Here is a 14,494-nt window from a genome sequence, read left to right as displayed (position 1 = left end):
TACATACAAAGTGTTGGTCCCTTTCCTTTTCCTTTTTTTTTTTTTTTAAGATTTTATTTATTTATTTGACAGAGAGAGATCACAGTAGGCAGAGAGGCAGGCAGAGAGAGGGGAAGGGAAGGAAGCAGGCCCCTGCTGAGCAGAGAGCCCGATGTGGGACTCGATCCCAGGACCCTGAGATCATGACCTGAGCCGAAGGCAGCGGCTTAACCCACTGAGCCACCCAGGCGCCCTACTCTGTTTTTTGTCAGAAACGGGAAACTAACTATATTTATAGAATATAGGAAACTAACTAACGGGAAACTAACCATATTTATAGATTATAAATTATAGTTGTTGAGACTATATATTAAAGTTACTAAATACTTTAGTCAGTAAGTCACTGTATAGTAATAAAATTGATAGCTTATATGATTTTAGTTCCAGTAGCAGCACAGTGGAACAAATAATTGATTCCTATTTTAATTTGGTATCAGCTTCTTATTCTCCTTTTTTTTTTTTTTTAAAGAACAGATTTAGTGAGATATAATTCACGAAGCTCATGATTCAGTCACTTAAAGCCTACAAGTTGGAGCTCCTGGCTGGCTCAGTCAGTAACGTGTGCAGGTCTCCATCTCAGGGTCATGAGTTAAAGCCCCACGTCGGGCATAGAGATTACTTAAAAATAAATAAATAAATAAATAAATTATTCTTTACCTATTTTGGATATAAGTCCCTTATCACACCTTTATCAGATATATGATATGCAAATTTTTTCCTGTTCTCTGGATCATCTTTACTTTCTTGGTGTTGTTCTTTATTTTTTATTTTATTTATTTATTTATTTATTTATTTATTTTTTTTTTTTAATTTTATTTATTTATTTGACAGAGAGAGAGATCACAAGTAGGCGGAGAGTCAGGCAGAGAGAGAGAGAAGCAGGCTCCCGCTGAGCAAAGAGCCCGATGCGGGGCTCGATCCCAGGACACTGAGATCATGACCTGAGCCGAAGGCAGTGGCTTAATCCACTGAGCCACCCAGGCGCCCCTTATTTATTTATTTTTAAAGATTTTATTTATTTATTTGACACCGAGAGAAAGAGAGATCACGAGTAGGCAGAGAGGCAGGTAGAGAGAGAGGGGGATGCAGGCTCCCTGCTGAGCAGAAAGCCTGATGCAGGACTTGACCCCAGGACCCTGGGATCACGACCTGAGCCTAAGGCAGAGGCTTAACCCACTAAGCCACCCAGGCACCCCTTTGGTGCTGTTATTTAAAGCACAAAAGCTTTTCATTTTGATACAGTCCATTTTATTTTTTTATAAGTTTTTATTTATTCATTTGACAGAGCACAAGCAAAGGGAGCAGCAAGCAGAGAGAGAGGGAGAAGCAGGCCCTGCTAAACAGGGAGCCCAAGGTGGGGCTTGATCCCAGGACACTGGGATCACAACCTAACTGACTGAACCATCCATGTGCCCTTAGTTTTTTTCTTTTTGTCTTTCAATCATATCCAGGATGTCTCTTATCATAGCCAAGAAACCATTGCCTAACCCAAGATCAATACTTATTCTTGGGTCAATTTTTTTCATGCTAAATTTAGTTGGTCTCTGAAACTGGGAATTGTGTAACAGTAAAGAGGAATTATAGTGTTCAATCTAATAGGTGCTAAAATAGCACCTAACAGGTGCTAATTTGTAAAATGAATCTTAAAGGGAGTGAAATGCCTGCTTTATGTACTTTCTCTTAATATGTGTTAAATTATAACATCACCAGCTCTGTATCTCTCTGATGGCTCCCCCTCTCTCCTTTTTCTTTTTTACCATTCTCTCTTGCCACTACTCTGGACATATATTCTATTATTTCCTCCAGAGGGCAGGAGGAATGGTACCTTACTCATCTCATCCTCAGTGTTTGGCATAGACAAAAGGATTGTTTGAAACGTATCAGATAATCTTTAAAAGTGACAAGTAAGGGTAAGGAGTAGTTTATATTAAATAATACTGGGAGAATAAAAATAACAGTATAAACACTGATCAAAACACTTTAATATATTCATACTCGTTAATAGTTGGAAAGGGAATAGGAAATAATATAACTTGAATTACCAACAACTTCTTACCCAGCATTAAAATGGTTTAAATGTTATAATTTAATGGTTTAAATGGCCTTTTTTTTTTTTTTTAAGATTTTATTTATTTATTTGACAGAGAACACAAGAAGGCAGAGAGGCAGGCAGAGAGAGAGAGAAGCAGGCTCTGCACTGAGCAGAGAGCCCGATGCGGGGCTCGATCCCAGGACCCTGGGATCATGACCTGGGCTGAAGGCAGAGGCTTTAACCTGCTGAGCCACCCAAGCGCCCAAAGGTTTAAATGGTTTAAAAATGTTAGTTCATCAGGGGCACCTAGGTGGCTCAGTCAGTTAAACATCTGACTCTCAATTTTGGCTCAGGTCATTATCTCCGTGTGTGAAATTAAGCCTCCTGTCCGGCTCTGTGCTCAGTGTGTAGTCTGGTTGAGATTTTCCCTGTTCCACTGCCCCTTCCTTCCCCCACTTGCTCATGCACTCACACAAGCGTGCACACTCTCTCAAAATAAATTTAAAAATCTTTTTAAAAAAAGTTCATTAATGAGGGCGCCTGGGTGGCTCAGTGGGTTAAAGCCTCTGCCTTCTGCTCAGGTTATGATCCCAGGGTCCTGGGATCCAGCCCCTCATCAGGCTCTTTGCTCAGTGGGGAACCTGCTTCCCTTCCTCTCTCTGCCTGCCTCTCTGCCTGCTTGTGATCTGTCAAATAAATAAATAAAATCTTTAAAAAAAAATAAAAATAAAATAAAAAGTTCATTAATGATGTGGAGCCACTATAAGGATAATTATTGGGGTGCCTGGCTCAGTCTATCAGTCTGTAGGGCATGCGACTCTTTTTGTCTTTTTAGCATGCAATTCTTGATCTCATGTCGTGCGTTCAGGCCCCACACTGGGCATAGAGCTTGCTTTAAAAAAAAAAAAAAGGGGGGGGCACCTGAGTGGCTCATTGAGTCTCTGGTCCTTTTTTTTTTTTTTTTTTAAATTTATCTGACAGAGATCTTTTTTATTTATTTATCTGACAGAGAGCGATCACAAGCAGGCAGAGAGGCAGGCAGAGAGAGAGAGGGGAAAGCAGGCATCCTGCTGAGGAGAGAGCCCAACATGGGGCTTGATCCCAGGACCCTGATATCATGACCTGAGCCAAGGCAGAGGCCTAACCCACTGAAGCCACCCAGGTGCCCCAGAGTCTCTGGCTCTTAATTTCAGCTCCGGTCATGGTCTCCAGTCATGAAATCAAGCCCTGCTGTTGCGTTTATGCTCAGCGTGGAGCTGCTTGAGGTTCTTGCTTTCCCTCTGCCCCTCTACCCACTTTCGTGTGCACGATCGCATGCTCTCTCTCTCTCTCAAATAAATCTTTTTGTTTTTTTTAAAAGCATAATTAGGGGTGCCTCTGCCTCTGCTTCTGCTTTCGGCTCAGGTCATGGTCTCGGGGTCCTAGGGCCATGAGAGTGTGGAGACTACTCTCTCCGTTTCCTTCTATCCCTTCGCCCATGCATTCTCTCTCTTTCTCTCAAACAGATAAATAAAATCTATTAAAAAGATAAAAATAAAAAAAAAGAACTCACTGAAAAACATTTTTAACGGGGCGCCTGGGTGGCTCAGTGGATTGAGCCGCTGCCTTCGGCTCAGGTCATGATCTCAGGGTCCTGGGATCGAGTCCTGCATCGGGCTCTCTGCTCAGCGGGGGGCCTGCTTCCCTTCCTCTCTCTCTGCTTGCCTCTCTGCCTACTTGTGATCTCTCTCTGTCAAATAAATAAATAAAATCTTTAAAAAAAAAACAAAAACATTTTTAACATATAATTTACACTTTTCATGTCAAAATGCATCAAAGGCACTTAATCATTTTTTTTTTTTTTTTAAAGATTTTATTTATTTATTTGTAAGAGAGAGAGAGTGAGAGCGAGCACAGGCAGACAGAGTGGAAGGCAGAGTCAGAGGGAGAAGCAGGCTCCCTGCGGAGCAAGGAGCCCGATGTGGGACTCGATCCCAGGACGCTGGGATCATGACCTGAGCCGAAGGCAGCTGCTTAACCAACTGAGCCACCCAGGCGTCCCGGCACTTAATCATTTTACAGATCTTTTTTTTTTAAAGATTTTATTTATTTATTTGACAGACAAAGATCACAAGTGGGCAAAGAGCCCGACATGGGACTTGATCCCAGGACCCTGGGATCATAACCCAAGCCAAAGGTAGAGGCTTTAACCCACTGAGCCACCCAGGTGCCCCCCTGCTTGTCATATATTTAAAGATTTTGGGATTTGACACCTGGGTTGAACATCCCTCAGGGTGGTGAGATCAAGACCAGATTTGGGCTCTAAGCTCAGCATGGAGTCTGCTTAGTAGTCTCTCTCCCTCTCCCTCTGCCTGCCCCCCTCAATTACATAAATCTTTAAAGATTTTGGAACATTTTCTTGTCTGATAGGGACATCCAGAGGTTGAATTTAACAACATTGACTCTTGTCTTCTATTCCAGGAATACTTTGATGTCATTCTTGGTATATTATTAGAGGTGACTGAACTTGGTATAGTTTATTATGGTGATAAAGTGGCTTTATAGAGAAGGGTGAAAAAATATAATACCAGTCATCAACCATAAATCTCATCTTAAAAAAAATAAAATAAATCTCATCTTTGTTAATATGCATACACATTGTTTAACAAAGTTGTAAATTCTAGTCATTACTTGACTCACGCTGTCAGTGTGCAACTTGAATTGAGCTATTTTTAAAGGAAATGACTTCTTTATCACCAACATCTTCAGATGTTGGACCAGATAAACCCTTTAAGCTTCTTTACATCATTGAGCTTCTCTAATTCATATTTTATATATTTCTGTGTACGGGCATGGTAAACTTTAACTATAGTAGCATCTTTTTTTTTTTTTTTTAAAGATTTTATTTATTTATTTGACAGACAGAGATCACAAGTAGGCAGAGAGGCAGGCAGAGAGAGAGAGAGAGAGAAGGAAGCAGGCTCCCTGCTAAGCAGAGAGCCTGATGCGGGGCTCGATCCCAGGACTCCAGGATCATGACCTGAGCTGAAGGCAGAGGCTTTAACCCACTGACCCACCCAGGTACCCCTATAGTAGCATCTTAACATATGTATATTTCCAATGACAGTTCAACTTTATTTATTTATTTATTTTTAAATATTTTATTTATGTGTCAGAGAGTATAAGTGATAGAGAAAGAGCACAAGCAGGGGGAGAAGCAGAGGGGGAGGGAGAAGCAGACTCTGTGCTAAGCAGGGAACCAGATGTGGGGCTCGATCCTGGGACTCTGGGATCATGACCTGAGCCAAAGGGAGACAATCAGCCCACTGAGCCACCCAGCCTCCTTAACAGTAGTCATTTATTGATTTTTTTATTTTAAATATATTAAAGATATCTTTCTTTTTTTTAATATTTTATTTATTTATTTTATTTATTGTTACTTTTTAAAGATTTTATTTATTCATTTGACAGAGATCACAAGTAGAGAGAGAGGAAGAGAGAGAGGAAGGGGGAAGCAGGCTCCCCGCTGAGCAGAGAGCCCGATTCCAGGCTTCAATCCCAGTACCCTGGGATCATGACCTGAGCCAAAGGCAGAGGCTTTAACCCACCAAGCCACCCAGGCGCCCCTTATTTTTTTTAAAGATTTTATATATTTGACAGAAGAGACAGTGGGAGAGGAAACACAAGTAGGGAGAGAGGGAAAAACAGGCTCCCTGATGAGCAGAGAGCCCAATGCAGGACTCAATCCAAGGACCCTGGAATTATGACCTGAATCAAAGGCAGACACTTAGTGACTGAGCCACCCAGGCACCCAAAAGTAGTCATTTAAAACACTTAGGAGGTGTCTGGGTGAGTCACTGGGTTAAGCACCTGCCTTCGGCTCAGGTCATGATCTCTAGGTCCTAGGATCCCTCTCCCTGCTCAGTGGGAAACCTGCTTTTCTCTATCTCTCTCTCTCTGGCCTTCCCAACCACTTGTTCTCTCTCTCTCTCAAATAAATAAAATTTTTTTTTAATTTTTTTTTTTAAGATTTTATTTATTTATCAGAGAGAGGGGGGGGGAGAGCGAGCACAGGCAGACAGAATGGCAGGCAGAGGCAGAGGGAGAAGCAGGCTCCCTGCTGAGCAAGGAGCCCGATGTGGGACTCGATCCCAGGACGCTGGGATCATGACCTGAGCCAAAGGCAGCTGCTTAACCAACTGAGCCACCCAGGCGTCCCTCAAATAAATAAAATCTTAAAAAAAACAAACAAACAAACAAAAAAACATATTTGAGCTCCTACTATTTGTCAAGCACTATGCCGTGTAATGAGTTCCGAGAATATGGCAGTAAATGACACATACAAAGCCCTTCACCTCACAGAATTCCATACATTTTTAAGAAACTTAATGGAAAAATTTGAAGCAGTTTGAAAATCATGAATTTAAAAAAAAAAAAAAGAAAAGAAAATCATGAATTAGATTATTCATTAAATTCCATTTTTTGTTTTGTATCTTTCTCTTTAAAAGGCAGTTGTGGATAGTTAAAAAAACAAGTATCTTTATTTTTTATTTAAGATTTTATTTATTTTATAGCAAGAGAGGGAGGACTCATACTTGGAGGAAGGGCAAAGGGAGAGGGATAGCAAGAATCTTTTTTTAATTTTTCTTTCTTTTTTTTTTAAGATTTTATTTGTTTATTCGACAGAGAGAGACAGTGAAAGAGGGAACACAAGCAGGGCGAGAGGGAAAGGGAGAAGCAGGCTCGTTGCTGAGCAGGGAGTCCCATATAGGACTCAATCCAAGGACCCTGGAATCATGACCTGAGCCGAAGGCAGACACTTAATGAAATGACTGAACCACACAGGCATCCCTTAAAAATTTTCTTTTTCTTCCAAGATTTTATTTATTTATTTGATAGACAGAGATCACAAGTAGGCAGAGAGACAGGCAGAGAGAGAGGAGGAAGCAGGCTCCATGCTGAGCAGAGAGCCTGATGTGGGGCTCCATCCCAGGACCCTGGGATCATGACCTGAGCCGAAGGCAGAGGCTTTACCCCACTGAGCCAGCCAGGAACACTTTTTTTTTTTCAAGATTTTATTTATTTATGATAGATATAGCAAGAGAGGTAACACAAGCACAGGGGAGCTGGCTCCCTGTGAAGCAGGCTCCCTGCTGACTGGGGAGTCCGATATATGGCTCGATCCGAGGACACTGGGATCACGACCTGGGCCAAAGGCAGATGCTTAACAACTGAGCCACCCAGGTGCCCCACAGAGAGAGAGAGAACCTTTTGTGTGTGTGTGTGTGTGTGTGTGTGTGTGTTTTAAAGATTTTTATTTATTTATTTGACAGACAGAGGTCACAAGTAGGCAGAGAGGCAGGCAGAGAGAGAAGGAAGCAGGCTCCCTGCTGAGCAGAGAGCCCGATTCGGGGGCTTGATCCCAGGATCCTGGGATCATGACCTGAGCTGAAGGCAGAGGCTTTAACCCACTGAGCCACCCAGGCCCCCCGAGAGAGAAAATCTTAAGCATACTCTGTGCTGAGCACACAGCCTGACATAGAGCTCCATCTCACTACCCTGAGATCATGACTGAGCCGAAACCAAGAGTCAGTTGCTTAACCAATGGAGCCACCCAGGTGCCCCAAGAAGTATCTTTATTTAGAGAATATAGAGGAGCATTAAATCTTGACCCATGTTGAACCTTGTTTAAACTTAGAGTAACAAATAATTGTAAAATTTATTTTTACTAAATAAAAGTATTTCTGAATAATATTAAGTATATAGAATTTAATTTTCCCGCCTCAGAATTTTATTTTCCCACCTCTTATGTATATGATAGGAAGCTTTCTTTCTTCCTCTCTTCCTCCCTCTCTCCCCAATAGGTAGTATATAGATACATTTGGGGAGAAAATATACACATTGCCTATGGCAATATGGCTTTTATGATCTGAATGCGTGTGTTAAGTAAGTATGTTGAACTTGAATTCAAGACTAACTTATTAAAGGCTAATCAAATCAAAATGAAAAGATTGAAATTCTAATCTTTCTATTATTAGAATCCATTAAGAAGAAGTAAAATATACCCTGATCTAATATACTTGATCTGTCTGGTAGTAATAAGGTAATGATATTAATATTTTATTGTTGCCTGTAGTCATGTTCTTACTTGAGAACAATTGAATAGCTTTGTGCACTATAGATAGGAACGGTTGCACAAAATTTTAGTTGGACTTACATGTTGTTACTGATATTAATTTAAACATAATTTTCTAGGTAATTAATGATCCTATCCATGGCCACATTGAACTCCACCCTCTCCTCATCCGAATCATTGACACACCTCAATTTCAGCGGCTTCGATATATCAAACAGTTGGGAGGCAGTTACTACATTTTTCCAGGTGCTTCGCACAATCGATTTGAGCACAGTCTAGGGTAAGAAGGCAGTTAATGGGGAATTTACAGTTATTAAGCACTTTCCTTATCACATGAAATAACTGTTTCATCTCATCTTTTAGAGAATAAATAGTTTTATAAAATGGTAATAACACCCATATTTTGTTGATAAGAAAATTGAGGCTTTGATTTGCCTTGCTATATTCTGTTTATTTTATGTATTCTTATAAGCCAATTCAGATCTTTACTGGAAAGATAATCAAACTGTCTATTGACAGGTCATTTGGATGATGTATTTGTGTTGAAATATTTAAAACCCAACAGGGTCAGTTACTGATATGACTAACTTTGTAAGTTTGATTATTTAACTTTCCTGTATAGTCTTATATAGAATTGCCTTTGAAAGCAGATGTTTTTCTTCACCTATCAGGAAATTTGTAGATCAGAAAAATATTCACAGGCTGAGAGACGGTGACACCTCTGTTATTACAACTAAGTTGAGAATTCGGTCTGCTTTTCCATTGTAAAATCTGGAGCCTGGAGAACATGGGCTCTGCTGGGAAGAACTTGACAGTTGTAGGTTTCATGAAGTATTCACACCGTTCGTTTTATTTGTTTTAAAGTGTTTTTTGTCTTTTGTGGGTTTTTTTTTTAAGTGGGTTTTGTTTTTGTTTTTATTTTATTTTGTTTTTTAAACATTTTATTTATTTGACAGAGAGAAATCACAAGCAGGCAGAGAGGCAGGCGGAGAGAGAGGGGAGGAGCAGAGAGCCTGACGCGGGGCTCGATCCCAGGACCCTGGGATCATGACCTGAGCTGAAAGCAGAGGTTTTAACCCACTGAGCCACCCAGGCACCCCTTTTTTAAGTGTTTTTTTTTTTTTTTTTAAGATTTTATTTATTTATTTGACAGAGAGAAATCACAAGTAGTCGGAGAGGCAGGCAGAGAGAGAGAGGGAAGCAGGCTCCCTGCTGAGCAGAGAGCCCAATGCGGGACTCCATCCCAAGACCCTGAGATCAGGACCTGAGCCGAAGGCAGCGGCTTAACCCACTGAGCCACCCAGGCGCCCTTGAAGTGTTTTTAATAGCAAGAACACAAGTGTCTACTCAAATGTGCATTCATTCATCAACACATATTTATTGAAAACTCACTAGGCCCTACCAAACCAACATGGTAGCAATTGTCTCTAACTTTGTGGAGTTCAGAGTTAAAGGGAAAAAGAAAGATACTGTATTCTCAGGAATTACTTTCAGGGGGAAAGTGCTAAAAGTGCATTTGGCATTTGTCAGTCCTTTATCTTCAATCTATGTTGTAAAAATTAAAATGCCAGAAGTCCTACTTCTTTGAAAAAAAATTTTTGTGTGATAAAATACACGGAATATAAAATTTACCATCCACACCATTTTTAAGTATACAGTTCAGTAGTGTTAAATATATCTCTATTATTCTTCAGCTAAACTCCAGAACCTTTTCATTTTGTAAAACTGAAACTCTATATATCCATTAAATAACAATTCCCCATTCTCCTCTCCTAGCCACCAGTCATCACCATTCTACATTGTTTCTATGAATTTAACTACTCTAGGTACCTCATATAAGTAATATCCTACGGTATTTGTCTTTTTGTGACTGGCTCCATTCACTTAGCATAATTTTCTCAAAGTTCACCTATGCTGGAGCATGTGTGAGAATTTCTTTTCTTTTTAAGATGATAATACTCAGTTATATGCTTTTACCATATTTTGTTTATCCCTTTATTTGTGAGTGGACACTCAGTTTGCTTCCACCTCTGGTTATTGTGAATAGTGTTGCTGTGAACATTGGTGTGCATATATCTCTTTGAGACTCTGCTTTCAGTGTTTTGGCTACATACTGCTAGATCATATGATAATTCTATTTTTAATTTTTTGAGCAGCTACCATATTGTTTTTCATAGTGGTTGCGCCATTATACATTCCCAGCAATAGTGTATAAGGGTTCTAATTTCTCCTTGTCCTAGCCAACATGTGTTATTTTGTTTTTTGGGGGTTTGGTTTGGTTTGGTTTTATAATAGCCTTTCTAATGCATGTGAGGGTGGTATCTCATTGTGGTTTTGATGTTGCTTTTCCCTAGTGATTTTTGATTGTGAATTCCCAATCTGTTGGGATTGGGTATTCTGTTTGTGTGTTATTGCTTAGTTCTGAAACAAGTTCTGAAACTTGACTACTCTGTTAACTTGTTGTAGAGATACATTAGAACATTTGAGAAACATGTTAAATTTCTTGAGGTTTAATAGTATCATCTTTCAACAAACAGAAGAGTGATTTTATGTTGCTTTTTTGTTTTGCTTACTCTTCAGTGTAGGGTATCTAGCAGGATGTCTGGTTCGTGCACTGCGGGAGAAACAACCAGAGCTGCAGATAAGTGAACGGGATGTGCTCTGTGTTCAGATTGCTGGCCTTTGTCATGATCTCGGTATGCTGTGCAAAGAACAAAAACTGTTCATGTAATTTGAAATTTAAAAATCTGATTAACTAAAAGATATATGAAAATTGTGTTTTAATTCTGCACTTAACATTAATCTAAATGTGCCATTGCTTCTTCTTGGAATGATTCATAACCCCAAAGCATTGCTACTTTTTGTTGTTGTTGTTGTTGTTGTCTTTCAATGGATTTCTCACATTACACATCTTTGCTACAAGTTATATGAAAGGACTTTCTGATAGTGAGATTTTTTTTTTCTTTTTTTTTTTCTTTTTTTAAAGATTTATTTATTTGACAGAGAGAGATCACAAGTAGACAGAGAGGCAGCCAGAGAGAGAGAGAGAGGGAAGCAGGCTCCCTGCTGAGCAGAGAGCCCGATGCGGGACTCGATCCCAGGATCCTGAGATCATGACCTGAGCCGAAGGCAGCGGCTTAATCCACTGAGCCACCCAGGCGCCCGGGATTTTTTTTTGACTACTGTGATTAGGAGGCTGTGTTATCTTTGTTTTATTCTCCTTGTTAAAAAATCGCCATTATCTTTCAGTTACTTTATCAAATCCATTCTTCTCAAACCTAGAATGCGTAATCTGCACTAGCAGATTTTTTTTTTAAGATTTTATTTATTTATTTGACAGGAGAGATCACAAGTAGGCAGAGAGGCAGGCAGAGAGAGAGGGGGAAGCAGGCTCCCCGCTGAGCAGAGAACCTATGTGGGTCTCCCTCCCTGGGATCATGACCTGAGCTGAAGGCAGAGGCTTTAACCCACTGAGCCACCCAGGCGCCCCTGTGCTAGGGGATTAACAACAGATTTAGAGTACTGCTTTTTTTTCCCTGACCCAGGTGCGGTCTTGGACCACTTAAATCCAAGTAAAAGAGTATCATTCTTCTTTGACAAAGAAAGAGAAAAGAGATTGTCCTCTCCTTATAGGAGTTTTTACCCCCTTATCTTTGTAATTTATTCCTGCCCTGTTGGAGTAGCCTAAGAGTTTGTGTGTGCCCTCAGGGCAGGGAAAAGGAAGTCTCAGTCTTTCAAACAGCCAGATTCTTAAAGGGGTAGGGCACTCTCTTTAGCTTGGAGATTTCAGTAGACCATTATCACTCCTAGATGATAAATCTAACAGATCTAGGTATTTTGAGAGCATGTCATTGAGAAAACTTTGCCAGTCCCTAGGACTCTGAGCACTGCATTCATGAGGCTTTTTGTAGACTGTGATTTGCAGAAAAGCCCTGGCCTGGTCCAGGTAGAGTCCTTCTTCAGCCAAGTAACCCATTTCAGAAATTCTGATAATTACATAGTTGCGTGTCAACAGAGTTTCATATTATTAAATGAGTGGAATATTAAAAATCACTTACAAATAAGGTGAACTAGTGAGCTCTACTTTTGGTTGCCCACATCAGCAGTAAAAATCTGAGTGTGTATATTTCTATAAAATATATTAAGTACATTATAAAATTTACATGAAAAGAGATCCCTTTTAAAAGGATGAGAGTAGAAGAATGAAGTTATATTATTTTCTTCCTGCGCCCCAGTGGATTGTTTTAAAATGGCTATTCTTGTGCTCGCTTCGGCAGCACATATACTAAAATTAAAATGGCTATTCTTTTTTTTTTTTTTTTAAGATTTTATTTATTTATTTGACAGAGAGATCACAAGTAGGCAGAGAGGCAGGCAGAGAGAGAGGAAGGGAAGCAGTCTCCCTGCCGAGCAGAGAGCCTGATGTGGGGCTCCATCCCAGAACGCTGGGACCATGACCTGAGCCAAAGGCAGAGGCTTAACCCTGAGCCACCCAGGCACACTTAAAATGGCTATTCTAATATATTCAATCTGAAGATGCCAGTTTTTTCCTTGACATTCCTTTACGTTACACAGAAACTATCCTTTCCTCAGATTTATGTAAGCTCTGATGACTCAGAGACCCTTCCATGGACAGCTTACTTTCCTATGTGGTTTTATTTCCTGTTCTCTTGTTTTAGAAAATAGGAAGGGAGGATTTGTTTGTGGTATTTTGTGATGTACTTATAGATTATTAATTTCCGTTGGTTTTCAAGTTAAGCTTAAAGATTAAAAAAATAGATTCATCTTTTACCAGCTTATAAACAGTTTCCTTGTTCTAAGGCTGCTTTTGTTTTTAAGGTCATGGGCCATTTTCACATATGTTTGATGGAAGATTTATTCCACTTGCTCGCCCAGATGTGAAATGGACGGTACGTAGTCCTATATTCAAGCAACCACTGCTGTGTGATAGTATACTTCCCCATTACAGTATACTAATATATATATATATATATTTCATTTGATCTCCCAGTAGTCTTTTTTTTTTTTTAAGATTTTATTTATTTGACAGAGAGAGATCACAAGTAGACGGAGAGGGAGGTAGAGAGAGAGATAGAGGGAAGCAGGCTCCCTGCTAAGCAGAGAGCCCAATGCGGGACTCGATCCCAGGACCCTGAGATCATGACCCGAACCGAAGTCAGAGGCTAAACCCACTGAGCCACCCAGGCACCCCCATTATCTACCCTTTTATAAGTATAAAGGAACTTGAAACTCACAAAGGTGTACTGATATACAAAGCAATCACAAAGCTTGGGGCACCTGGGTGCTATTCAGTTAAGTGAACAACTCTTGGTTTCGGCTTAGATCATGATCTCTTGGTGGTGAGGTTTTGCCCCACTTTGCTGAGGGAGGAGTCTGTTTCCTCTCCTGCCTCTTCCCCTGGCTCACATGCTCTCTCTCTTTGTCTCTCTCTCTCAAATAAATAAATAAATATATATTTTTAAAAAATCACAAAGCTTTTAAATGGTAGAGCCAGCACTAGAAAACCAGGTTTTCTAGCTGTTAATTCAAAAAAAAATTTTTTTTATTTAATTTTTTGACACAGAGAGAGAGAGAGATCACCAGTAGGCAGAGAGGCAGCAGAGAGAGTGTGGGAAGCAGGCTCCCTGCTGAGCAGGGAGCCTAATGCTGGGCTCAATCCCAGGACCCTGAGCTGAAGGCAGAGGCTCAACCCCTGAGCCACCCAGGAGCCCCTAGCTGCTAATTTTTTTAAGAAGATTTTATTTATTTATATGAGAGAGACACACACACAGACTACCAGTGGGGTGGAGGTGCAGAGGGATAGGGGAAAACAGACTCCCTGCTGAGCAAGAAACTCAGGGTTCAGTCCCAGGATCCCAAGATCATGACCTGAGCCAAAGGCTGATGCCTAACTGCCTGAGCCACCCAGTTGTCCCTCTAGCTGCTAATTTAATGCTCTTACTGTTCTATCACATCGTTGAAAAAATTAAATAAAAGGCCAGCTCCTTTTTAACTTACTTTTTCTTTATCATGAAGTAGCCGATACCAGGCAAGTTTCATCATTTATATTAACTGAACTGTTTTATAATTAAGGATATGCAGGTGGCTGACCCAGTCTTTGGAATTAGTTTTTGAAAAGTGAAGTTATGCTGACTTCCATTTTTTGCCACATTATATTTCTGGAACCTGAAGTAGAAAAGAATATTAGTATGTGCTGAATGGTTGGTTCTTCCATGTCAACCTCTATTTTCTTTCTTTTTTTTTTTTTTTTTTTTTTTAAGATTTTATTTATTTATTTTACAGAGAGA

At 40.1% G+C, this 14,494-nt stretch overlaps 1 protein-coding gene across 1 annotated transcript in view; it reads left to right on the top strand.

The window, feature by feature from the left end:
- SAMHD1 (SAM and HD domain containing deoxynucleoside triphosphate triphosphohydrolase 1) overlaps nt 1–14,494 on the top strand; it is a 60,601-nt gene that overhangs the window by 13,098 nt on the left and 33,009 nt on the right. The window contains exons 4-6 of the mRNA XM_059406965.1: nt 8,306–8,466; nt 10,767–10,882; nt 13,026–13,096. Of these exons, the coding sequence (XP_059262948.1) occupies nt 8,306–8,466; nt 10,767–10,882; nt 13,026–13,096 (348 nt within the window). The remainder of the gene's footprint in view (nt 1–8,305; nt 8,467–10,766; nt 10,883–13,025; nt 13,097–14,494) is intronic.

This window comes from Mustela nigripes, chromosome 7 (genome assembly GCF_022355385.1).
Source record: "Mustela nigripes isolate SB6536 chromosome 7, MUSNIG.SB6536, whole genome shotgun sequence".
NCBI lineage: Eukaryota > Metazoa > Chordata > Mammalia > Carnivora > Mustelidae > Mustela > Mustela nigripes.
The sequence above is the reverse complement of the archived record's forward strand: the minus strand, read 5'-3'. Positions and strand labels throughout refer to the sequence as shown.